The sequence below is a fragment of the Cydia fagiglandana genome, chromosome 23 (assembly GCF_963556715.1).
Source record: "Cydia fagiglandana chromosome 23, ilCydFagi1.1, whole genome shotgun sequence".
NCBI classification, from domain to species: domain Eukaryota; kingdom Metazoa; phylum Arthropoda; class Insecta; order Lepidoptera; family Tortricidae; genus Cydia; species Cydia fagiglandana.
In genome coordinates, this window is record NC_085954.1 from 4,516,880 (window position 1) to 4,542,125 (window position 25,246).

General features: G+C 38.5%; 1 protein-coding gene across 3 annotated transcripts in view; it reads left to right on the forward strand.

The window, feature by feature from the left end:
- Positions 1 to 25,246, forward strand: part of LOC134675876 (heterogeneous nuclear ribonucleoprotein L) — a 678,145-nt gene that overhangs the window by 184,046 nt on the left and 468,853 nt on the right. For all 3 annotated transcript variants that reach the window (XM_063534203.1, XM_063534205.1, XM_063534204.1), the window contains exon 2: positions 8,293 to 8,406. In XM_063534203.1, the coding sequence (XP_063390273.1) occupies positions 8,293 to 8,406 (114 nt within the window). The remainder of the gene's footprint in view (positions 1 to 8,292; positions 8,407 to 25,246) is intronic.

Sequence of the window (25,246 nt, forward strand, 5' to 3'; positions counted from 1 at the left end):
AATTTAGAAGAAAATAAGATGCAGTGCATGCGTTAAAGTTGATACTGTTTTAATATTTGCGGGATTGTTATCAGGCAGTTTATATTAATGAGGCAGTTTTCTGTTGAGAGTCTTATGTTGTTTATACAGGGTAGCCAAAAAATAAGTGCATTCCTGTTGCCAGGGAGGTTTTGGGATTATACTGAGCAACTTTTACTATGGGCCCAACCCTAAAATCGCGAAAAAAAAAGTGGTTGCTAGTCCATTTTCTATGGGAGGGTAATTATTTTTTTCGCGATTTCGGGTTTTATTTTGGAGTATCCTTCTCCTAGATGGATGCAAGCCAATGCTAAGAGGACCATCTCCCCTGTGACGAAATGGCTTCTTGCTTCGTTTGTGGACTTAATCGTCTACGACGGCGACGCCCTTATCCTATGTGAGCGTTGACACTATTCTAAAGCCGGCCACCATCTCTTCTTCTTTCTTGCGTTGCGCGTCTTCTTGTTTCCCGGCACTTTGGCACTAGTTTTTACGAAAGCGACTGCCATCTGACCTTCCAACCCAGAGGGGAAACGACCTTATTGGGATTAGTCCGGTTTCCTCACGATGTTTTCCTTCATCGAAAAGCAACTAGTAAATATCAAATGATATTTCGAACATAAGTTCCGTAATACGCATTGGTACGAGCCGGGGTTTAAACCCGCGATCTCCGGATTGAAAGTTGCACGCTCTTACCGCTGGGCCATTATGGGTATTAAAGCCGGCCACCATACGGCCACATTACTACGGCTAAAACAATGTCCTAAGTTTCCCAGCGGCACTAGTTGCAGTATTTATTAGGCAATAAATGAAGCGCTCCATTCTGCGAATATATACGGATCGAATGGCGAATAATAGGCGCCGTTACTCGCGTTCACGATGCACTCATCGTCGAGATGGCTTTACAATGTAAAGCGCTGGTGGCCTAGCGGTAAGAGCATGCTACTTTCAATCCGGAACCCGGGTTCAAACCCCGGCTCATACCAATGAATTCGGAACTTATGTACGAAATATCATTAGATTTTTGGTGAAGGAAAACATCGTGAGGAAACCGGACTAATCCCAATAAGGCCTAGTTTCCCCTCTGGGTTGGAAGGTCTGGGTTGCCATCTGATGGCAGTCGCATTCGTAAAAACTAGTCCCCTACGTCAATTCTTTGGATTAGTTGTCAAGCAGATTCCAGGCTCCGATGAGCCGTGGCAAAATAGCCGGGCTAACGTCAGGAAGAAGAAGAGAAGCCATATCAAACAATGACATTGTCACAATCGCAACCTGTACCACGCAACCAAAACGTCGTAAGCGCCGTGAAAATGCATGGCGCTCACGCGTTTAGGTCGCGAGATTCACGCTCCGCTTCTATGGTTTGTTGTCAAAACAACAACTCATGGCGCAAAATACTAGTTCTCTGTGCCGGTTCTATATACCTAGTAATAATTCTTCAATGGTAAAAGCACAGTAAGGGCTAAGTTAGACGGCGTGCGAACTCGCATGCGAGTTTCATTACATTGCCGGTTTTGATTGGTCGGTTGAATTGGACGTAACCAACAGCGGACTGTAACTAATATCGCATGTGACTTCGCGCGCCGTTTAAATCAGCCCTAAGTTTAACACTGCTGTCTTTATATCTCTTTTGAACTTCTTTATTTATAGTACCGTGTATTAGAACATTAGATGCCACATAAAGCATTTTGAAACATGCGTGTAGTAAATTTTATGTCACAATTAAGTCACTAATTGCTTATTTGTTTATTTTAGTGTTGACAGGTTATATGCACGCTGTATGCTATTGTTAGTGCTTCAGACGTGCCCTAGATATTATGAAATTTATGAAATAAAAAGTTGAGATAATATCGTATGGTTAGAGTTCAGGAAGATCGTTCGGCCGATGACACCGGCGGTCAATGCCAATGCGCGTGCGATAGAGGTAGAAACAGGCGAGTGAATGTACGAAATTCGACGTGCTTTGTATTCTTACTTTAAGTATATATTTATGTAGCTTTTAAAAACTGCGTGATGGTTTGGAACCCACGGTGTTTGTGTCCTATATACCTACACTTGTCCAGATTATTCTTCTCTTGCCACCGTTAGCAACGGAGGTGTGGTATTGTGCAAAAAGTATGAAATCTGAGGCAACCTTATCCGATTGTGTCATCATCTGATAAGATTAGTTATGTGTTTAACAATTATTGAGATAAAAATAACAAAATAGAGTGGTTTACTTTTCTTATTATCTTAGATAAAAAAATACACGCTTTCTTTCACCTACTTAGAACATTTTAATAGAAATAGGTTTGAAAATCTACTGTAGTAAATTATCTTATTGTATCACCATATTGATCCAAGCTTTTTGCATTAAAACCAAATCATTGTTTAAATATATTATAATGTAGCATGGATTTTGAAACAAAATACAACTGTCTACAGATTTGTGGGTACTTTTTTACGTACCGACAAACTGTGGTTATATTTTAGGTCTTACTTGGCAAATGCCGCGACAGAACAAAGGAATCTCGAGATATATATGTGTTCTGGTCGTTTTACAGGCACCCGGGCCAGAGAACAACATGTTTACTGTACCACGTCACAGAAAATTGTAACTTTAGTATTGTGTTTGTATTTTCTACAGCCAAATACCACAAAACTACATTTTAGACGCATTGGGACCGCGAGACAGCGGGAGTTTTACGACATAGTTCTTCCCATGGCGGATTTAGTAAAATGTTTAAAGGACGGGGACGAGGATGTGTGAAGCCTCAAGAACGTCAGGGCTATAACCGCGAAAATCAAAGTTCCCAAATTGCGGGCATCTTTCTCAGTCATTCTAATTACGCCTTCATTGGAGTAAAAGAGAAAGATCCCCGCAATTTGCGAATTTCGGTTTACGCGGTAGCCCCCCAGATGCGTAACCTACACCCTGCACCATAGAGAAATATAAGTAAAGAATGAGTGGTAACTCTATACATATAATTTTTTACCAAAACGCGACATCTAGCGTCAAGTAGCGGAATTTATCAGTACCGCTAGTTGACAATAGATGTCGCGACGAACGAAAACTCTAATGCTCAAAAATTTTCAGCTAATATTGGATTAACCGGAACTATATTTTCAACTCCTGCTCATAATATATAGAGATCCCTCAAAGGGATAAGTTCGCCTTTGTACTTCTTGCTAATTGTATGTTATTTTTAATATGTCTTTTTGTACAATAAAGAGTTTACTACTAATATACTACTACTACTAATATAATTGGCAAAATTCAAGTCATTATCTTATATGTAGTCGTGAAAGCAAAAGGACGCCAAGTGGTGCCAACCCTAATAATTGCTCGGAGCAATGTTGAGCCGAACGGAGCCGAGTTAGCCCGAAAGGAGGAGAGTCTCCACACTGCCTAAGGACGCACTGCTATCACAATGTTGCTTTGCTCGGCTTCATAGACTCCGTCAATCAAATCAAATTATTGATTCTTGCTGCTATTACAGTATGAAAAAACAAGTTTACACCCACAACTTCATCCAATATAGGCCAATCAAATTAGATTTTTTCCGGGAATTAATTCCCAGCAAGCTGGATATCGTCTTAATACCTTCATTTGGTCCTAATTTTCTAGGTTATTGCTTGTAGTTCAAGTTCAAAAACGGTACGTCCGACGGAAAATTTGCTCTAATCATGATAAAAATTGACATCTCAGGATCCGAAAGATACCTTAATATGAGTTCGTAGTTAAAGATTGTAAGAAATGGCCGCCATTTTGAATTTCTTTTTTTTCTGTAAAATCGTGTCTAAATCCAATTTTTTTTACCAGTTTCTGATCCACAACAACCTTGCTGGTAGTAACATTGATTTTGACGGTGGGTTCCTTCTACATAGAGTGGTTCTGTCAATTAAGGTAAAATGTATCTCCCCCCCCCAAAATTTATCCACACCTCCTTGGATGGAGCAAACTCGGATTATAAGTACGAATTTAGGACCTAATGAAGGTATTACAATGATTTCTAGCTTGCTGGGAATTAATACCTTAAAACGCTTTTTTTGGATCTAACTTGATTGGCCTAATAAATGCCGATTTCACCATATTTATTTAATTTGCGTAGGTCTACGGTACGGTACGTATAATATGACATGACTCAGTTCGAAATTGTTCAGTGTACGGGTTGATTTCGCGTATTTCAGCCGCGCTATCAATTTAGAGTGTCTAATTATTCATTAATACGCGTGGAAAAATGCTGTCAGTGTAATATCTTATTTGGTCTAGTGTTAAAAATAGAATACATCTTTTTTATTTATTTATTTTAGGACACAAACAGTCACATAATACAAATGGATTTGTAGTACAATGTAGTGTACATAAAATACTTAAAAAACCAAACCTGGAGGTTCATTATTAAGTAAATAAAATGTTAACATACATAATAACCGCAGAAAGTTCTTGGCAGTATTTTTTTTTGTTTATGAATTTGACCGCGTATTTTATTACGAATTTGCTCAAGTAAATTGATGGTTGACAAGCAATTTAACTATACCGTAAAAAATTTAAAATACGTACGGCACGTACTATCGCTCACACTGTTAACTGCCCATCGGTGGACCTTATTACAAAAGGCATAAGGTCATGAAATTTTGCTATGTAGGGGTTTTCGGGGTCGAAAAATCGATCTAGCTAGGCCTTATCTCTGGGAAAACGCGCATTTATGGGTTTTTATATGTTTTCCGAGCAAAGCTCGGTCTCCTAGATATTAGGACCCTAAATGGCGTAGGTAACAATTGCGGAGCGTGATGGTACAATGCACCTCCAGTGTTAAAGCTTTTGAATCGCTCTAGATTAAATAGTAAATAGACCGCGGGTGAAAAATCTTTTAAAGCAGTTTTAAAGTACTGTTACATGTTCAGCTACGAAATTATTCGGTTAATGGACACAGACGGTTTTCAATTTTTATTTTATATCTAACGCTGAACTAAAATAAATGCTATAAATGTATTAGTGTGATGTGATTGTGACCCGATTTTGTTAGGATGTTTTATAGCAGAACATTCAGGAGAGGACGAGTAGGTAACTTTGTTATTTATACTTTGATTATGAATATTACTAAGTACTAGTAGTTACCACTGTGGACAGGTGAGAACAAAGTTCCCAGTTGTTACCACAGGTAACCACAGGTATAACAACCGAATGCGAATAACCATACATGTCTTTTATGTATTGTGTTTTAGCTGCGTAAGCGGTCCATCAATTATTGAACATATCAGTGGGCAGTTATTTATGTATATAATCTAACAAATTGCTTGCTTATTTACAATCCAATAATAACATCACATATTCCATTCCTTGGTGGGACTCTGAATGATTTCTTATACGATTAATTCAGTCATTTTCAGTTCTAAGAAACTGTTCACCCGTGGTAGCTTTCTTAGAAAAAGATACGCATCTGTGAGTTATTGCAGAAAATCGACTAATAAAATGTCACCTTTCCTTTGTCTTTATTCTAAACTGTATTTAGTTCACAGCAAGGTCGAATTTGCAACGGGTTTAAACACGACACTTGAAATTAGGAGCAGAAAATTGAAATCCGAACATTAAAACTACATCCGACATGCAAATTAACACGATCCGAATGGTCCTATATCACACAGCTCAATTACAAAGACGACTTTAATCGGTTCTAATAAAGATGAAATTTAGTATACCGGCAAAAAACAGGGAGCTTTTAAAAGTTACGTTTTAATATTTCCTTGAGATTCGAACCTTATCTTGTAACAAAGTTTAATTTCCTTTGAGACAATCAAATTTGAGTTTTCGCGACTATAATTGGGACTTCTCTTAATGGATATATTTATATGTTTACTAACATAAAGCAGTAAATCAAACGCGGCCACGCCTAGGCAATTAATGTACACGGCGTGTTTAATATGTTATTATTTTCTCTATGACGGAATGCATGTCACGATATGGCTTTCAGATTTCACAGAAATGAAATATTTCTCGTAAACGTAGGAATTGCATGCATATTTTTTTCATATGAAACGATAACTTTTCATGGTGGGGTAAATGGGTATTTAAGGTGAGTTTAGGTTATTCAATAATTTGCGTTATTTCGGAAGCCCGTTGATCGGGTAAAGATCCCAGAAAACCTAATTTTAGAGTGCTATTTTTGTCGGCCGTCTTGTTTTATGTGAGGACATTTATTTCGGTCTGCCGAACTGGTCCAATTTATTGACTTTGATATTTAAATTACCACCAAAACTTAATATTCAAGTTGCAACATCTTGTTCCGAATAACAATTGTTTTATCTTTTGCGTAGGTAATCAAAATTTATTCATTCAAAAAGTATGATAACTGATAAAATATTTATCGACTGTTGACATAATTAATATAATTATCTTATATCTTATTGTGGCGCAACATTGTCGTATCTAATGACGGATCGCCAAGATTACCTGTTACCTGATCTAATTGTGTTCTCATACAATTTTCATCCTGTAGAAATAAAATTAGCAGCAAAATTAAATTTGTCTGATGTCGACCATTCAGTGGCCTGCATCTAACAATAACCAGTTACCCCCTTATTCATAAACGTTTACTAAAGTTAACATGCCGTTAATAATCGTTTGTCCCTTTCCGACGTATTGGTATGATGGAAAGGGACAAACGATTATTGTCGGCTTGTCAACTTTAGTAAACATTTATGAATAAGGGGGTTAGAATCTACTTTATTTGGATTCAATTTTATTATCACAGCTTTGCTCTCTGACACGTTTTCCCCTTTTGTCATTTTCATGACATTAAGGGTTTGGGTTTATTCTATACCTTTCCCTTCTTTTTGAAAATACCAGGTTCCCGATACTGCGTTTATAAACCGGCATTGAAAATCTCGGTATTTGGAGCCTTAATTCTGACAATACTCATAAATAATAATATTTATGAATATTCATTAATCTGCGTACATACGTAGTGCATAATTGGTTTCCTTTCCATCGTATTTTCTCGGAAACGTTCATGTTTGTCATGCAACTTCAGTCAACCTTAGCATTTTTTTTACCGAGACTGACTAAAATAACAAGACACGTTCGTAAAGGCTCCTCTTCACGTTGGGCCAACGCCAACGCCAACGAGGGACGCATTTATGCGTTAGAGGGAGCAAGTGATATTGATATCTCATTCTACCGCATGGCTGCGTCCCTCGTTGGCGTTGGCGTTGGCCCAACGTGAAGAGGAGCCTTAATGTTCGTATGTTTTCGTGAAAATACGGTGGAAAATAATTATGCACTACATCCGTACCTATTTATGAAATAGTTTCCTAATATCTGATTTTATTTTACTTATTGTGGCGCAACAGTTTCATCTAGTGTCAATAAGGTCAACGACATTGGAATATTCGCGTGTAGGTATTAAACGATGATTCATAATATAGTATACAATACTTGACACATCCTGCTTGGAATAGAATGTGTGTCTGGACGTAACATGTGACGTAAACGGCGCTTACTTATACTCGTGTCTTACAAGACATAGTGTAAGGTGGGGTGGGCAAGACAAATAGTATGAGGATTCCATACAAGTGATAAGTTGACCTCGACGCTAAACGCAACGAGCTGAAAGCACGCGAGCCTGCTTCCATTGACTACCACTGTACATTTTACATTTTTGTACAACAGGTTAAATGCAATACTAGACTTATACCCTCTTAGCTATCTTTGTTGTAAGAACACTCTACGACGCGCCCGTCAAAAAATGACGTACGATAATACAGAGAACCTACTAATAGTCGTAAAATGATTACCTACTGCACTGTGATATTTAATACTTAAGAACCTACTTCTTTGTTAAGGTGATTACAGTTATATTGTGTTACACATGTAGTTTATAAGTGAATAATTAAAAATTGATTAATATTGTCCTTCACTGCCTGAAACACAGGGAATCCTAGTTCAGGCATTTGTAAACCACTTGTCTCTATATACATTCTTAGTCTTTAAGAACAACCACTGTACTATACTTTTCTCAATAAATTATTTGTATTTGTATTTGTACTGTGTGGCTGGTGTTCTCACGTGCCCTCAATGTGCGCGGTTCACCTCAAAAACCGGCTACGTCAGCCATATTCGGGCGCACTAGCGCCGAGCTAACTAAGGAGTCGAAGGAGGAGGAGGGTGGAGGGTTGCCATGGTCGAAATCGGCCGGAAGGATCATCATCAGTCTTACCCCGTCTTACCCTACCTTACCTTAGTCTATGTTTGTTCTGTATGTGATTAATCATAATACTTTTCTTTATTTCCAGAGTAATGGCAACAATTATATGGCGGGCGAGCCCCGTCGCAAACGCGAGCCGCCGGCGCGGCCGAACCACATCCTCCTGTACACCATCATCAACCCCGCCTATCCTATCACTGTGGTAAGTGCACTAATTTTTACAAGCTTTTATTTAGTTTCACCTGACCGTTGTCCGTCTGTCTGTCTGTAATCAAATCTTGCAAGTTAAATTTGATCCACTTCCCGGTTTCCGATTGAGCTGAAATTTTGCATGCATGTATAAATCGGATGACAATGCAATATTATGGTACCATCGAGCTGATCTGATGATGGAGACAGAAGGTGGCCATAGGAACTCTTTGATGAAACAACGCAACCTAATTGTGTTAGGTTATTATTAGTTGTCTGTCGTAAGAAAAGTACAGTCAGCGAAAAAAGCTTGAACCAAAAATTAAATTTTTGCCAAAAAGTTATTACTGTAATATTGTAATGTAATACTGTGTTTGACGACCGGTCGGGGCTAGTGGGTAGTGACCCTGCCTAGTGCCTATGAAGCTGATGGTCCCGGGTACTAATTCTGGCAAGGGCATTTATTTGTGTGATGACCTGATGACACAGATATTTTGTTCCTTAGTCATGGTTGTTTTCTATAAATTTGAGTATTTATATATGTCGTTGTCTGAGTACCCACAAACCAAGACAAGTGGCGATCAATTTAAGTCGTCTATATCTCCTGTCTATTTCGGAATCTAGTTTTGTACAAAGCTGGTCACAATTGCCTCTAAGCATGTCACGCGTACAAAGCAAAGCAACACAATCTGTCAGCGAGACAATGCAGGCGTTCTGTCCGTTATTATTGTGTGGGCGACTGCTGGCGAGTCTAGATCTTGGACTGGACCGACCAATGAAGCTCGAGATCTGTGATGCTTGTACATAATTGGACAGCTGACAGCGGTTAGAATAAAACCATATAGGGCGGTAAGAAAAAAAAAATATAAGAGACAACTGAAATTTAAACGTTTTTAATTATTTTATACGTTTAGGGTTACGTTTCGTAGTCACCTTGATAATTATTTGCACGGTCTTAAGTAAACAAAATGACAACAGTTGCAGTTACCACTGGTCATAATACCATCTGTAGGTCTTATAGATTATGCGTTTTTTTCAAGAAACTACTTTTGGGTTTCGGGATTTCATCGTGTTCTTGTCTGTCTCATCTGTCTGTCTTCTATTGTATTCTATTTAGAAAATGTCGCTTCCTCCTATAGTTTCTGGGTTAAAGTAAACTATTTATATTAAAATTTTAAAACCTATACTTCTTATATTCTTCTGGTGTGCCTAAGCTTTCCTCTCGCCCACACTCGGTCAGCCATAGGAATGCCAGTGTCTGTGTCTACACGCTCATAGATTACGCCTTTGACTATTGAATGCCTGTCTAACACCCCCTATCAGGACCGGGATAGCACCTTTGTACGCTATGTATTAGATCAGTTAGATGGATTTGTGGATGGGCAAAATGCAAACCTGTGATTGCGGATAGGTTGGGAAGTCATCTAGATGAAATACCGTCCTTCAAACAACGTAAAATGTAAATAGAGATCTATGTGCAATTTGCCTAGCCAACTTCACGTCCGACGGGCTTTTTTACGATAGTTTCAGCCGCTTGAATGTGAACGCCAGTTGGAAAATTTGTGTAATCTTATAATATTCTCAAAAGTGCAGTCATTTCTTTCTAACTCGAAAATAAGACTATGAATTCAAGAAAACGAAATTTTTGTTGACAACCAACTGTTTATTCAGAGACATGATGCCTGGCGCATGTCGAGTAAAAATACGTCACCAGTGTCAATATCATCATCATCGTAAAATTTCCCACAATATCATAGGTCGCTATTCAAGTACGCCACTAGAGTTAGAGGTGAGCCGCGATTTTCCGAGTGACGTCTCTCTACCATCTCACTGCTGGCAAACACTCCCGCCCAACTCCACTTCGCTTTGTTAACTACCTATACTGCCCCAACAATAGTAACATTAATAACATCCGTGAACGTCCAGACATTCCCAATCCGAAATTGCGGTCACAACGGCAACTTTTATCGCATGCCCAGAACCACATAGGGTGTGAAATGTGAAATATACACCAACTTTCGCAATGGAAACTTGGATTGCGTTCGGAAAGACCCGCGGCTAAGCTTTGACGTGTTAGTTTAAGTTCGATTTTGTATCGGATTTGTTTTGAATAGTTTAGGATATTGAGGGATGATGTTGCAAAGATGTTGCAAACCGAATACATTTGTGCCGTTTTCAATCAAAATGTCGTATTGTCGCTTGCCATAAGGACGCTCTGACAGGTTATTCGTATAAATATACAATCTAATTTCGTTCTTATGTTAAGCGACAATGTGCTACCTTTTACTTGAAAACGTCACATTTCACTTTCATTGTCACTGTTAATTTTGACATGCAAATATAGCTAAAATACCAATTTCAAGAGAACCCTTCCCACTTGACTGACACTGACATAATTAATTGATATCTAATACGTATTTTTAATGTGTCCTTATAGTTCTCAAAACGATCTTACTACATCGTTTTTAAAACGAACTTACGATATTTTAACTTAAAAGTGATATTGGTTGCTTGAATCGAGATTTGAAAGAGACGTACTAGATAAGATCTCATCTAGTTTGTATCTAGATCTTGTGATTATTTCGTTTTCCGAATCGGCCCGTTAGTTCTTTTTCTGCGAAATAAAACGAACTGCCCACTTGGTACAAAAGGAATCATTCAAAGTTCCATCAACGTACATGTTAGGCACTTAGGTACTCCAGGGCAAGTTTTATGTCGTTTTCATAGTGGGACTACAATTTAAATATCATATGCAGTATCTTGTCCTCTCTCCTCCTTGCGTCGTAATCCTCAGTAATGAGGGTCGTGACCTCCCTTCTGGATCACCTTCTCTCTCACAATCTCTCTCCATTTGGTTCTGTCCTTGGCGGTGTGGAGAGCCATGTGTACTGTGGAGTCAAGAGCAGTGCGGATCTGGACGGACCAACGTATTGGCACAGTATAATAAAGAGTACTAACGTACAGTATGGACACTCCCTGCCTCCCGTTGAAAGTGCCGCCCACCCGCTCTCGGTTACCTCACAGTTACCGGTTGGCAAGGACGCGACGACGCGGTGCGCAGAGCGGAGGCCACGTAAAATATTCAAATATTAAACAAATATTTACAAAACCTATCAGATCACACTGAAACCAATACAATATACCTATATGAACAAAAAATCATGTTTTAAACTTACGTAATATGTTGGTGGCCTGAATTTCCTTACAAAATTTTCGTTACTTTGTTTATACTGATTCAAAATAGGATACTATTATATAAATTGAGCTTAGATACCCACCTTATAACATAATACGATTCTTATTTCTTCCTAATTCGCGCAATGAGTTTTGAGTAATTGAGGTCATCGAACTTGACAACAAACTGGCGAGAACCCTCGCACGTCTTATCTCACTCACACAAGCATGGTACGCGTTCACCTACACGAGCTTAGACGTGTGCGTAGGAACGCGTTTGTTTCATACATTTGATCGCCAGTGTCCGGGGTGTGGTATTGGCCTGCGTCCACGTCCATGCCTTTTCCTATCCACTTTGCCAGTCACAAAAAGCTTTTCGAGGCTGCCACCGTCTTTCCTTGCTATATGTCCGAAGTATTCAAGGAGTATCTTGTACGATCCGAATAACAGTTTAGTGCGTGCGGGGAACAGCGGCAGCGGCACAAAGGGCTTAACGCGAAGTTTGCAAATTTTGGGCATCTTTCTCTTTTAGGTACTAAAAAAGATGTAAGGGGTTGGTGGACTGTATTTAAATCAGAAGAGAGATTTTACCTTCGATATTAAGTATATTTAATTATGTTTTGGTATGTACAAAGAATAAGAAAAACACAGCATTTGACACGACCAATCAATGAAATCAGTTTCTTTTTTAAGACAATTTTGAATTTATAATAAGAAAGAAGAATACTAAAGCTTCCAAAGAGTCTGCAGCAGGTAATGCGTAATAAGATAAGAGTCACAAAATATTTGCTCGAAATTTGCGAACTTCGATTATCGCGGTTATAACGTAGGAAAATATAACGGTGAAAGGAGTTGTCCCATTTGATGGCCTGATTGAATATAAAAGATAATAAATTAAACGTAGTGTTTGTATTCATGAGCTTCAGATAACATGCTCTTTTGCTTGCACCACGGATTTCATGCAGAATGCAATAGCTTTCATTGCATATTGGCCATGCTCTCATTGAAAACTATTCAAATATATACGCATTTGCTTGCATTGACTTCTGACTCAATTGACTTCTCGGCGCCTCGATGCATTATGCATACATTCAAAACCATCCCATCATAGCAACTGGTTCTCAGCGAGTCAATGTACTGTTTACAAATTATATTGTGTTCCCCGCCCAAGTTTTATATCGGTTTCATAGCTCCGCTTCTTTTATTCGGATTAAAAACGGTTTTATTCGACTTCTTTGTTCAAAGATTGTTGAATGTTTTTTAATAGACTTGCCGGGGGTTTGATTTGTGGGATATTGCAGTTTTTACACGGGTGCTCGACGCGTGTAAGAGTTGCCATTCGATATTTCCATTTAGAAATTGCAATACCATTTTGATGAAATGTTCCGTAGATTTTTGCACGCTTATATAGATGTTGAGATAACTATTGTATTGAACTTGTTGTTTTTGTTCTATCGTATTGTGATAATTGATAAATAATATGTTATATGCAGGAAAAATATGCGAATGAATTGAACATTTATTAGTTCAAATTTTTCTAACAAGAATCGGAGCATATTTTCGATAAATTATTTGAAACATCTTCAATGGCAGCTTCTTAAAGTGAGTTCGTATTAAATGTGAAATATTTCTGTAACCACGTTTTCTTTTTATCTAAAAAAACACATACTCATTCAAACTTAAATGTAAAGTTCTACATACTGTGGCCTGAGCGCGAAGTAAGCGATATGCCATCACCTTACACTAGTTTCAGAACATCAATACATCCTTGTCTATATTAACCAACTTCTAGTCCCGAAATGGTGTTAGCACCTGATTCCTCTACGTAATACATGCTAAACAAGTCTTCGCTAGATAGTTTACAATATCTAGACTCCTGATATTCGCTTTACCTACTTACCAGCCTGTAGAATTCGCTTACCAACCTCAAACGAACCATCGCCTGAAACTAGTATAATTCTGAGCTGCAATTACCCATGTTTGCTATGAATCTTGAGCTCACACTTATACTGGTAAATCTGATTCAAGGTAAATAATATTTGACCATTTATAAGCCGTATTGCAACGGGTTAAGGTCTACCAAAAGTCAGTGGGTTGCTGTTAGAAGCAGAGGGCTTACCGCGAACCACGTTCGACGTCTTGGCTCCCTGTCACACTTACGTACGAATTTACAAGTGCGACTGAGAGGCAACACGTCGAACGTCGTTCGCGGTAGGCCCTCTGAACGATACGTCCATATTAAGTAAGTCTCCGCCATGTTGCGGCAGGGTAATTTGTCACACAACTTCCTAACTTCGCCGGTCTCGGTCTAATGGATCACTTCGATATTCGCGATCGGCGCCGCGAATGATATTATAGTTTTATCGAAATATTCGTCGATAGAGTAACGCCTTCCGGTACGATACGTACAGGAAGGCGCAGCGTGGGTAGAACCCCACAAGGTGGACTGACGACCTGGCCCCAATTTCACATCGGTGACAGGTGCGACGAATTGTAAAATCACCATTGCTGACGTCACAGGCATCCATGGGCTACGATTACCACTTACCATCGGGCGGGCCGTATTCCTGTTTGCCACCATCATTGTATTATTTAAAAAAACTTTATTATATCGGAAAAAAACAGATATTTCTCCTGCGAAGTTTCTGACAATCACGACATCACGCTTTCCTTTTGCGTCTACGAAGCATTTCCGCTACATGCCGGGAAATCCATGTTATCGGCTACGATGACCGTAGCTTAGCGGTGAACGTGTTAAAACTATTATGAAAGAAAACCTATTGCAATGGATTAGATAAAAGTATTTATTAGAAAATTTCTTACCAGGAAACTTATTTTTAAGTAAAATGACACCTACGCTTGAAACCAATGATCATATTTTCTCATAGAAAAGCGTTAAAATGTCGGTGGCTCAGTTGGAATTTTAAAGAAAATTGAGCGATACTATCACAGGGGACATAGTCTGAAGCCATAAGCATATTTTCTCAAAGAAAAGTGCTGGAATCGTCGTTTATTATAGAGCCACTTTTGTGTTCTCTCTAATCTGCGGGCCTGCCTCGTACCACGTTCGACTTGTTTAAGCCGAACACTGACTAACAGTCCGCCGGACGATATCGGCCGGTCAGTTGTTCGGAACTGTCAAATTTTTGTTCTAACTGACAGGCCGATACCGTCCGGCGGCTTGTTAGTCAGTGGTCGGCTTTACTCTCTGTCGCACTTGTAAATTTGTACGTAAGTGTGACAGGCAGGCAACACGTCGAACCCTCTAGGTAGGCCCTCCTCTATCTTTCAGGTTCAACGTAGTGAAAATATGAAATAATAGGCCACACATTTATCCCACTTAAAAAACTGTCAGGCTGCCTGAGCCAAATGTAAGTATCTGGCAGCTTTTTATTAAGTAGGTGTATCTATTGAAGTGATTTGTAAAGAAATTTCTTGGAAATTCTGGATAAAATATTAGTTACGATGAATAAATACTTTATTGGAGGTTACCCTAGGTCATAAGGTCAATACGGTGTGGCTGGCTTTAAATTTTGAGGCCTGCTTACACAACGATTAGTGTTTATTACGAATTCATACATTTGCTACTTGCTACTTGTATTTAGAAGCATAATAAAATTAAATATACAAAGGTATAAGTGCTCCTTGACACCACCAGGGATCCTAGGGCTGGCTCATTCCTTGGCCAAAGAATTGGAGTTGCCATCCAGCGGGGGAATGTGGCCAGCATTATGGGCACCCTTCCGCAGGGATCGGATCGGATCTGGGGGACTATTTGTGTTAGTTTTAATTTAGTTTTTATTTAAATGTAAGTTATTTTATAAGGTTAGATTTAGGTACATGTGTTAAAATGTATTTTTTTGTGTAACTATTTTTTTTGACATTAATCTAATTTTACAATAAACCTAAGGTATAACAATAAAAATACTAAACTAAATTAATAACTAGCTTAAATCTAAAATATGCCCTTGAGACATTGTACCAAGCATGCTGGCGGCATTTCCACGTTGTATCGCAATGCTGATACGTTGTGCGAGGTAGCTGCCAGCTCTTCGGTCACCAGCCGGCCTAGCCAAGGTTACAATCGCTATCGCTTCGACAACGAAAACCATTATGTCTCTCTATCACTCTTCCATATTAGCGCGACAGTAACAGTTACGTTTCGATCGTTACGGAGCGTAAGCGATTGGCATCTTGGCTACGCGGCCAGCTACGTCAACCAGAGGCTTCGCGATTTCTGCAAAAAACTTGTTCGCGCTGGGACTCCATATGGACTTAGTGGCAATTGTATGAACTCACTATATCAATGTGTTGACTGGCCCCAATGTGATGGCTAACTAAACAGCCCAAAAGAGCCTAGCCAAGGTGACATTTGTAGGCAGGCCTAGTCTGTAGAAAATATTGTAGCTACGAGTAGAATTCTTATCGGAACACTTCGAGCGTACAACGTACGTTCAATAACAAATGTTATATAAATCGTAACAATATCGAGAAATATCCGACTCACTCAATGACCTTATTAGCTTTGAGATGTTTCTCTTCGTTTCTCGAATGTTCTACATCTAATTTCCTGAGCAAAAATCAGCTTTCTTTGAAACCTTTTTGTAAATGAGAGAAAAAGTACTTTCTCCGCTTAACATTATGATTGTTAACCGATGTCAAAGAGTGAATAAAGTGGACTCAATCCTTAAAAAGAGTTTAAGTAAATGTCAAGGCTTAAAGAAATTTAGGTTGTTTATTGGTTTTTTTTAATACGTAAAATGATATTTCGGTTATAGATTTTGACTTCAAAAGATCAGAGTTGTTCGAAATTCGTCTAAGTGGGTATATACTCGTAAAGGTATAAATAAACTAGGTTGTTTTCGTATTTTATGTCAAAACAAGGCAGCCCTCGGTCAGATTTCAGTAACAATATCCCGAAATACAGGAATTTAGTAGAATTTGCTTTTCCGCTAAATTTATTTCTGAACAGTTGTGGGTGGTTTAGTCCTTGTTATAATAGCTTTCTGAGAATCCGATTGGTTATTCTAATTGTTTTTTAAATAATTGCTGCCTTTTCAGTTACGACACTGTCATACCCTTCACAGTTGCCCTAGTCTAGTCTATGGGCTCGATTCGGATTTTAGATCAGAAATAGACATCTATTAGATATCTTTTAGACATCACCAAGATACGATAACGATATGTTTAAGATCTAACCTGTCAAATTTGACGTTTGTGTGATTCTGGAGATACTCTTGAACGATTTCCACAGGATATGACTTAGAGATCCAATTCACATCTAATAGATATCTTACTCTATTTAACGTAAAAATGACATTGGTTGCCCGAATTGCGCTGCAAAAGAGAACTAGTTGATATCTAAACTATAACGTAGCTAGAATAGATCTAGTACGTGTCGTCTCTTGTGAATCTTGAAGTCCGAATACGGCAGTATGTTTAGTCATAAAACCCGTCCTTACACTGACAGTTTTGCTATGTATACACGTTATCACAACGACATTCTAGCCTAGCTTATACTGAAGTTAAGGACTCAGATAAGCTGATGCGAGGTGTTATCCGCGGGAAGTCCGGCGCTTGCTTTATGTGTGGCTGGGGTTGGCTGATAACACCTAACGACTTGTGTTTATCATATCTACTCTACATGACTGTCATAGCTTGCGGTGTGAAGGCCGTTAGCTGTGGATTTATATTGATCGCATAAGGTGGAAAATACCTGAAGCGTTAGTTTGATGTCGGTCTTTTACAACCAACCCATACCATAAGGTATTGCCAGGCGTGGCTCACTCCCCGATTTTGTCGCTTTGCTACAGGTAGCTAAAAGTACATCCATTGCACACCAATTTTGGTGGCTAGCCATAAGGCGTGCGTGGCGGCCATATCTGTCCTGATCGTAACAGACGCGTTTTGTTAGAGAGTGAGTCTTCTGTACCTAGTACATACTATTATTTATTCTGTGGTATTGCCAAAACTTAGTTAGGTCAATACCTAACTAAGGTTAAGACCTATAAGAACCAGTACAATACCTACCTAAGTTAAAGTTTCCCCATCTGTCTTAAACTAAAATAAATAAAAACATAGAAATAAGAACATACAGAACTTAGGTTCTGCCACACAAACGGGTAACAATCATTTATTTATTTATTTATTTATTTATTATCGCAGGCTGTGGTGGCAAACTCCATTTTGAAACTGAAAATCGTAAAAATTTCGTATCGTATACCTAAGGATTAAAATGTACTTTTGGACAGAAGTAAATTTTAAATGAAAAGTTGAAAATAAAACACTTTTCCACTTTTAATTTATTTGTATACTTAATAGCATCGTTTGCAGATACAAAATTAATAAAGTAAATTATTTTTTATAAGATTAGATTTGTGAGGTACTGCCCTACCCTTTACAACTACAAAAATCTGAATGACACTTATGCGTTTTTGCTAACTTGACTGCAATGGATCCATTGCCCCAACCACGTTCAAGACAGATGGAAAACTTAGCCGATGTTCCGCCGCACAAACGATTCGGCGAGTAGATTGCACCGGAAACAATGGCACAATCGTGGCTGTGGTTCGATCAAAACCCGATTGTGGAACTCGATCAAACCTCGATTGTGGAACTCGATCAAATTCGTATGAATTTTACAAGCTTTTTTTCACCTGACCGTTGTCTGTCTGTCTGTAATCAAATCGTGCAAGTTAAATTTGATCCACTTCCCGGTTTCCGATTGAGCTGAAATTTTGCATGCATATTGTATAAATCGCATGACAATGCAATATTATGGTACCATCGAGCTGATCTGATGATGGAGACAGGAGGTGGCCATAGGAACTCTGTGATGAAACAATGCAACCTAATTATATTAGGGGTTTTTAGAATCGTCTCGATGAGTATTAGTTGTTTGTCGTAAGAAAAGTACAGTCAGCGATAAAAGCTTGTACCAAAAATGAAATTTTTGCCAAAAACTTTTTATTTAAACTCAGAACATACAATACTGTTTCGCTAGCTCGAACTACTTCTTTGTCGGTCCCTCATTACTAAGGATCGTGACCACTTAGTTTCTTTGAGATTTGATTAAAACCAAAATATTACTTTGCTAATCTGCGAAAAGATAACGTGCTAGTCAATCAGTGCTACTAACCGGTTATACTTACTTGCGTATATTTACATGCAATTATTATTATCATACAGCATGAAACCTCTAATGACATTACGACACTATTTGTTACATCTTGCCCGAATTTTTTGTAAGTTAAGATATACCATCGCCCACACTGTTAATTGACAGTTAGTAAACCTTATTACAAAAGGCATAAGGTCCACCGATGGACAGTTTAGAGTGTTGCTATTCTACTTTCTACAGCCCAAACAAAACTGCACTCGATAAGTGGCAAAGTAAACAAATAAACGGCCCATGAATAAAAGATGGCGATGGTAACGCCGCGCGGGGAAATTGATAGAAAACAGCGCCGGCAATATCGAAATAATCTCGCGGATACTAGTTTTGAAGCGTCTTCCAGATGATATTGTTGGTAATAAAAGAGTTTGGATTTAAGTAGTTTTGTCGAAGCAAATAGTTTTAATGAAATTGTGAGAATTCATACATAAATAAATACAAATGCATCTATTTCATTAGTTTTTCACATCTGTTCTTAGGTATAATAATTATAATATACTCAAGGGTTAGGTAGGTAATTAGTCTATCTTAGGTATAAAGACTAAAAGTATTTTTCTAAACATTTTGTAACAAATTGTTTACCTAAGTAATGAAAAAGATGCGGGTACAGAGCGGCTACCGCGAAAACCGAAATGCGTAAATTGCGGGGATCTTTCTTTTTTACTCCAATGAAGGCGTAATAAGAGTGCCAGAGAAAAATCCCCGCAATTGACGATTTTCGGTATTGGCGGTAGCCCTACAGCTTGCTCGCCTTTGGTCAGCTAATTGGCCAATTGCCAATAAGACTATATATTTATTTATTTATTTTAATTGCTAATAAGACCATTTTTAAACAGATCTACCTAGCTACACAGTAAGCTCAATAAGTTTTATGATTGATGAATGAAAGTTAGTCTTCTTACTTATTTTATATAGAGTACTTGTAATTACTCGTAATTAATCAAATCGTTTCTAGTTTTAGTAAATTGTGAAGTTTAATTGGGATAACTTGTAGACTCTCTAAAATTAACTTTTACGCATTTTGTTACCTAGTCTTTCCAAAATCCAAATTTAATTTAAAGTCGCGAAGGGAACGATTAATGTTTTTGCCCAGCGGTGGGATAAAAACCTGACTACGGAAAAACTAACACAATCATCCTTCTGTATCTTCAAAGAAATACTTAAAAAAATAAACGTTCATACGTGGCTTTCCCTCGGAGAAAGGTCCGTATGCACATGGATCATAAGGACCCTTTTTATGCAGAGCCACCTAGAAATATTCGCTCCAAAGGAACTTATGAACCGTAAACTAGTGTTTATTCATAAACGGAAGCCTTTCAAGAAATTTATGCAAAAAACTGCTTTTAACGGACGGAAAACCGTTTTTTCCTAGAGGAGATACTTTTCAAAAGGGCCTATCTCTCTATGAACACCATAGAAACATAAGCCCTTTTGAAAAGACACTCCTCAGATGAAATCTCGCTCGCTTGAATAAAAGTGGAAAATCGTGGACGTTCTATTAAAACGTTTGTAGGGCTTGATCATGTTGTATAAATATGTATTTTGTTTTTGTATTTTGTATTGGCACTGAGAGGCGTTTTTTCAGGTGAGTGTTTTATGTTTTTCTTTGACGCGTTTTGACTTCACTTAGTAACACACACATACGTAACTCTATGGCCAAGCGCGCACTACGATTTTTTGTTGTGCGATAATTTTGTCGGTACGCGCACATGCGAGAAAAATATATGTATTAAAGCGCGATTCTAAAATCGTGTCGCAAAAATTTAATTCGCAGTGCGCGCACGCTCTATTAGAGAGAAGTCGACTAGATCTGGCTGGGGTTCTAAAACTTTAACACATTCAGCGCCAAGAACCCGACTGTCGGGTACACTGTTCGTAACGACTACGCGCTCCATACGGCGAAGACGTGGCTACTCGCTACGAGCGCTCCTTGGGTTATGGCTCCTCTACACGATGGGCCAACGCCGGCCACACCAAGGGACGCATTTATGCGTTAGAGGGAGTAAGTGATATTATCTCATTCTACCGCATAGCTGTGTCCCATGAAGTTGCCGGCGTTGGCCCATCGTGTAGAGGAGCCATAACCCGAGCGTAGCACTTACATAAGTAGCAATGAATGTGTTAATAGCGGCAGACCAAAACGGCCCGATTCGATCATTGATCATTCGGTCATTGTCAAAAGTGACGTGCTAACAGTTTTCGTTGACTGTGCATTTAAACCTATACAGCATCGATAAAAGCATCGACATTAACTTCTCCACATTCTATTACAGATGGTACTACTGGCACAGTTTTGCACATAACTGTATGTTATGTAAATTATGTACTAACTAGCTTTTGCCCGCGACTTCGTCTACGTGAAATTAGTGACAGCAGCTAAAGTAGGTATAGCGCCTGGATAATGCTAATAGCAATCATTCAATTCGCGTATTGCTTACATTCAGTTATCAGGCAATTCATTAACTCTTTCAATTCCACCCCCTTTGCACTCTCTTCAGGGATGATTTCCGACTTAAAAACTATCCTATGTCCTTCCCCGGTACTCAAATTATCTCTATACCAAGTTTCAACTAAATCGGTTCAGCAGCTTAAGCGTGGAGTGGTAACAGACGGACACACTTTCGCCTTTATAATATTAGTATGCATGTAGGTACTTATGCGATGTAGTCATAGACCTACACGCGTATTCGGGAAACGAGATAATCATAAGATCTAGAAACGATATAGAGATCAACTAGATTTACATTAGATATCGACTAGATGTGACTTGGATATCTAAGTCATAACTTGTCGAAATCGTTCAAGAGGACCTCCAGAATCGCGGAAACGTCAAATTTGACATATCTTACAAATATCTTTAAATTATCCATATCGTAACTTGTTGAGGTCTAGTAGAGATCTAATACATTTTCAGAATCGAGCCGCTAGTATTACATAGAAATTCGGTCGGGTTATTTGTTGCCCACCATAAACCATACTAAATTTTTGGTGGGGAACAAACAAAAAGTGAGACTGTGACAAGCAATAATACCGCTTTCTCTGCTACTCCTACTGAAATTTCCATAAGTGCATGTCGTTCTGTCGTTTGGCCCCTCCCCCATGTCATCTCTATATTATTGTACCTCAATGGATGTAGGGTGCACTCAATCAATCAATCTTTGGGTAATATGGCTCCATCGATACTGTCGATGATTTCGCCAACGTCAAAGTGGATCCCACGTGGGATCGAATTAATATTATTTGTAATAAATAAACTTTAGCCAGTGTACGGTATAAAACTATCAAATTATGGCCTCTAGGGCTATAGCCAGCCACGGTTAGAGGTAGAAATACCAAATGCTCGTAGAGCACGACGTTGTTCGGTATTAGGGTTATGAGCTCTTGTAAGGTGATAGCTGGACTTTACAAGGACCCTCGTGGGCTACCCGGCGTTGACGCCAGAATGGTGGTTAAACGCGTTTCATGATTAATTTTTCATTATCTGCACACTTCCACATTAATTTACTGCATAATACGCTATCAATATTACACTTTAAACAACATTAATGAGCAAAAACAAAGAAATGAATCACGAGGCGATGTTACCAATATGGCGGTCGACGAATAACCTCAAGGGTGCACTCAGCACTGATACACAAAGTGACAGTCGCAGTGATCAAAAGAAAAGATGGATGGCTATTGTGATGGATGACGTCATCGACACTCGATTATTGATTTGTGTCACCCTGCCGTTGCTATGGTTACCAGTATTGTGATATTTTGTGAGGCAATCTGCCCGATTCTAACTTTAAGATACCTACGTCAATTAATAGATCTAGAAACGGTATGGATTAGATGTGTCAGTGTTAAAAGTGGCGTTTCTTCAAACAAAAACGTCACTTTTGACACTGACACATCTAATCCGTATCGTTACTTGATCTATAAATTGACGTATCTTAAAGTTCGAATCGGGCCGTATAACTCAAAAAGAGGGTTTTTATTATTAGTGAATACTTCGTTGACCGTTTTCCAATAAACTAATATAAATAACGATAAAACTATGTATCAATAACAGTTTTTTTTTAATATGATTAAATTTTTAGGTTTAATTTTAGTTTAAATTTTATTATAGGGTACATCGCCAATTATTAGCCAGTTTTCAATTACTGGCCACCTATACTAAAATGAATTCTGTGTATAGGTGAATAGAACTCATTTTTGTAAGAGGCGGCCAGTTATTGAACGAGTGGGTTGTGGATAAATTTCAGTTACTGGCCATTTTCCTTATACTGAAAATGAGTTTTATTTATCTGTAAATAGAATTCATTTTTGGAATAGGTGGCCAGTAATTGAAAACTGGCTAATAATTGGATTTTCGTACCTTATATACTAAAATGAACTTTGTTCACCTATAAATAGAAATCAAATTAAGTGGCCAGTAATTGGGGGGTGGCTAGTAATTGGCGATGTACCCTATTTTACTTTATTATTTAATTTTATTGAGCAATAACAGTTTTTAAAGGTGGAATTTATCGTAGCCACAAGTTATCACACAAACCGTTGCTACGCACCTGCTACGCCCCTACGCCGTAGCACTAACTACACAGTTACGGACAACTGTTGCGTGCTACGCGCTACGTAACCACGTTATGCTGCTAGTTTGAACGAGAATCGACCTTATGGTTATAGTGCAAGAGCTGCAAACGTCGCTTTTTAAAAATTGTTTATGTAGTCGACGGTATATATGTGATCATACGATAATAGACTCTACGTCGATGCTGTAAGAACTATGTCCAACGCATTTGTATGTTTGTACAGCTTTATTCAGCGGTTTGCTTTTTAAATACTTATCTGTGATCGTATTATTCTTTTATTCTATTGTTAAAGTTAGCTACGGAAACTTATTTTTAACAGAGTTTTTTTGTTATTGAGGGCGTGAAGTAGATAAGTTTCCTTAGAAAAACAATTTCTTTTTTCAGATATCAGTTTTATACTTATCGGCCCGATTCGAACTTTAAGATAAGTCAATTAATAGATCTAGAAACGATATGGATTAGATATGTCAGTGTCAAATGTGACGTTTCTTTAAACAAAAACTTCACTTTTGACACTGACACATCCAATCCATATCGTTTCTAGATCTATTAATTGACTTATCTTAAACTTCGAATCGGGCAGTTAGTACTGTATTTGCGTATCTCCTAGCTTGGGTGTATTAAACCGACTTTTAAAGTTCAATAATTTATGTTAAACGCATTCACTGCCAGCACGAACTACGCACTACGAGCGTAGCCGGTATCAAGAGTTTTCCGCTTTGTAGCGGAAAGCGCCTACGAACAGAGCCTGCGTTAATATAGTTAGGTAGAGTTACCAAGATAAAATTGTCTACATATCATCATGTCAATTTATTTCTTTTGTTTCGATTAGATTAGCTTAGTTGACATAACAATCGGGTTTACTGTCATCCAGTTGGACCCGTATCAAGAACGTCCAATAATCAGAGCCCGTAATGGGGATGGGCTAACGAGCCCTCCTATTTGTCCCTTCGCTAATAGATTTGGTTGACTACGATAAGGGCACGTCCAGATTATGTTCCCGCTGTCGCTTATGAAGCCGCTTGAGCGTTGTCCAATAATCAGAGCTCGTAATGGGGATGAGCAAACAGCCCTTCTATTTGTCCCTTCGCTATTAGATTTGGTGGTTGGCTAAGGGCACGTAAAGATTATGTCCCCGCTGTCGCTTATGAAGCCGCTTGAGCGTTGTCCAATAATCAAAGCCCGTAATGGCGATGACCAAACATCCCTTCTATTTGTCCCTTCCCGACGCACATGTGCGTTCACCATCATACAAGTTTGTTCCTAGGCCACGCCCCCTGGCAGTGAATGCGTGAAGTATGTACTTCAATAAGCGCAAGCGTTCTTTAAATGTAAGCCGACCCTTGCATTCCTACAGGGTAGGTAAACTACTTAAACTAGTACAAAAGGAAGCCGGCGCAAACACGGATAAGCCAACACACTACATTTGCAAACAACCCGCCTATTCCAACACGTTGTGTTCATTTACTAACTTAACTATATAGTTCTTTGTTTTTAGCATTAGAAATAAGGTAAACAATCTTGATGTGTCTTTTAATTGAAAAACACATTTTAAAAATAAGTTACGGCAAATATGTAACAATTATGAATTTAATACGATCATTTTTATATTCTTCTGCTTTCATAAGTAATGGTTTTTGATTTTTAAAAAGCGTTTTTCAATTAAAAGGCATGTCAAGATCTTGCAAGTTCTTTCTAATGCTAAAAAAAACGAACTATAGTTTGGGTACTGATACCGAAAATCACCAAACATTTTTGTTTAATTTGGGACATTTTTAATCATAATCATAAGTCTTTATTTATTTGTCATAGCCGGTTTAGACTGGCTACTCGGCTCGCGGCGCGTCTCGTGGCTCGCCTCGACACACTCGCGTTCGGCTTGTCATTCGGTTGTAAACCTTGTGCCGTTAATGTTTAAATTATATTAGCTC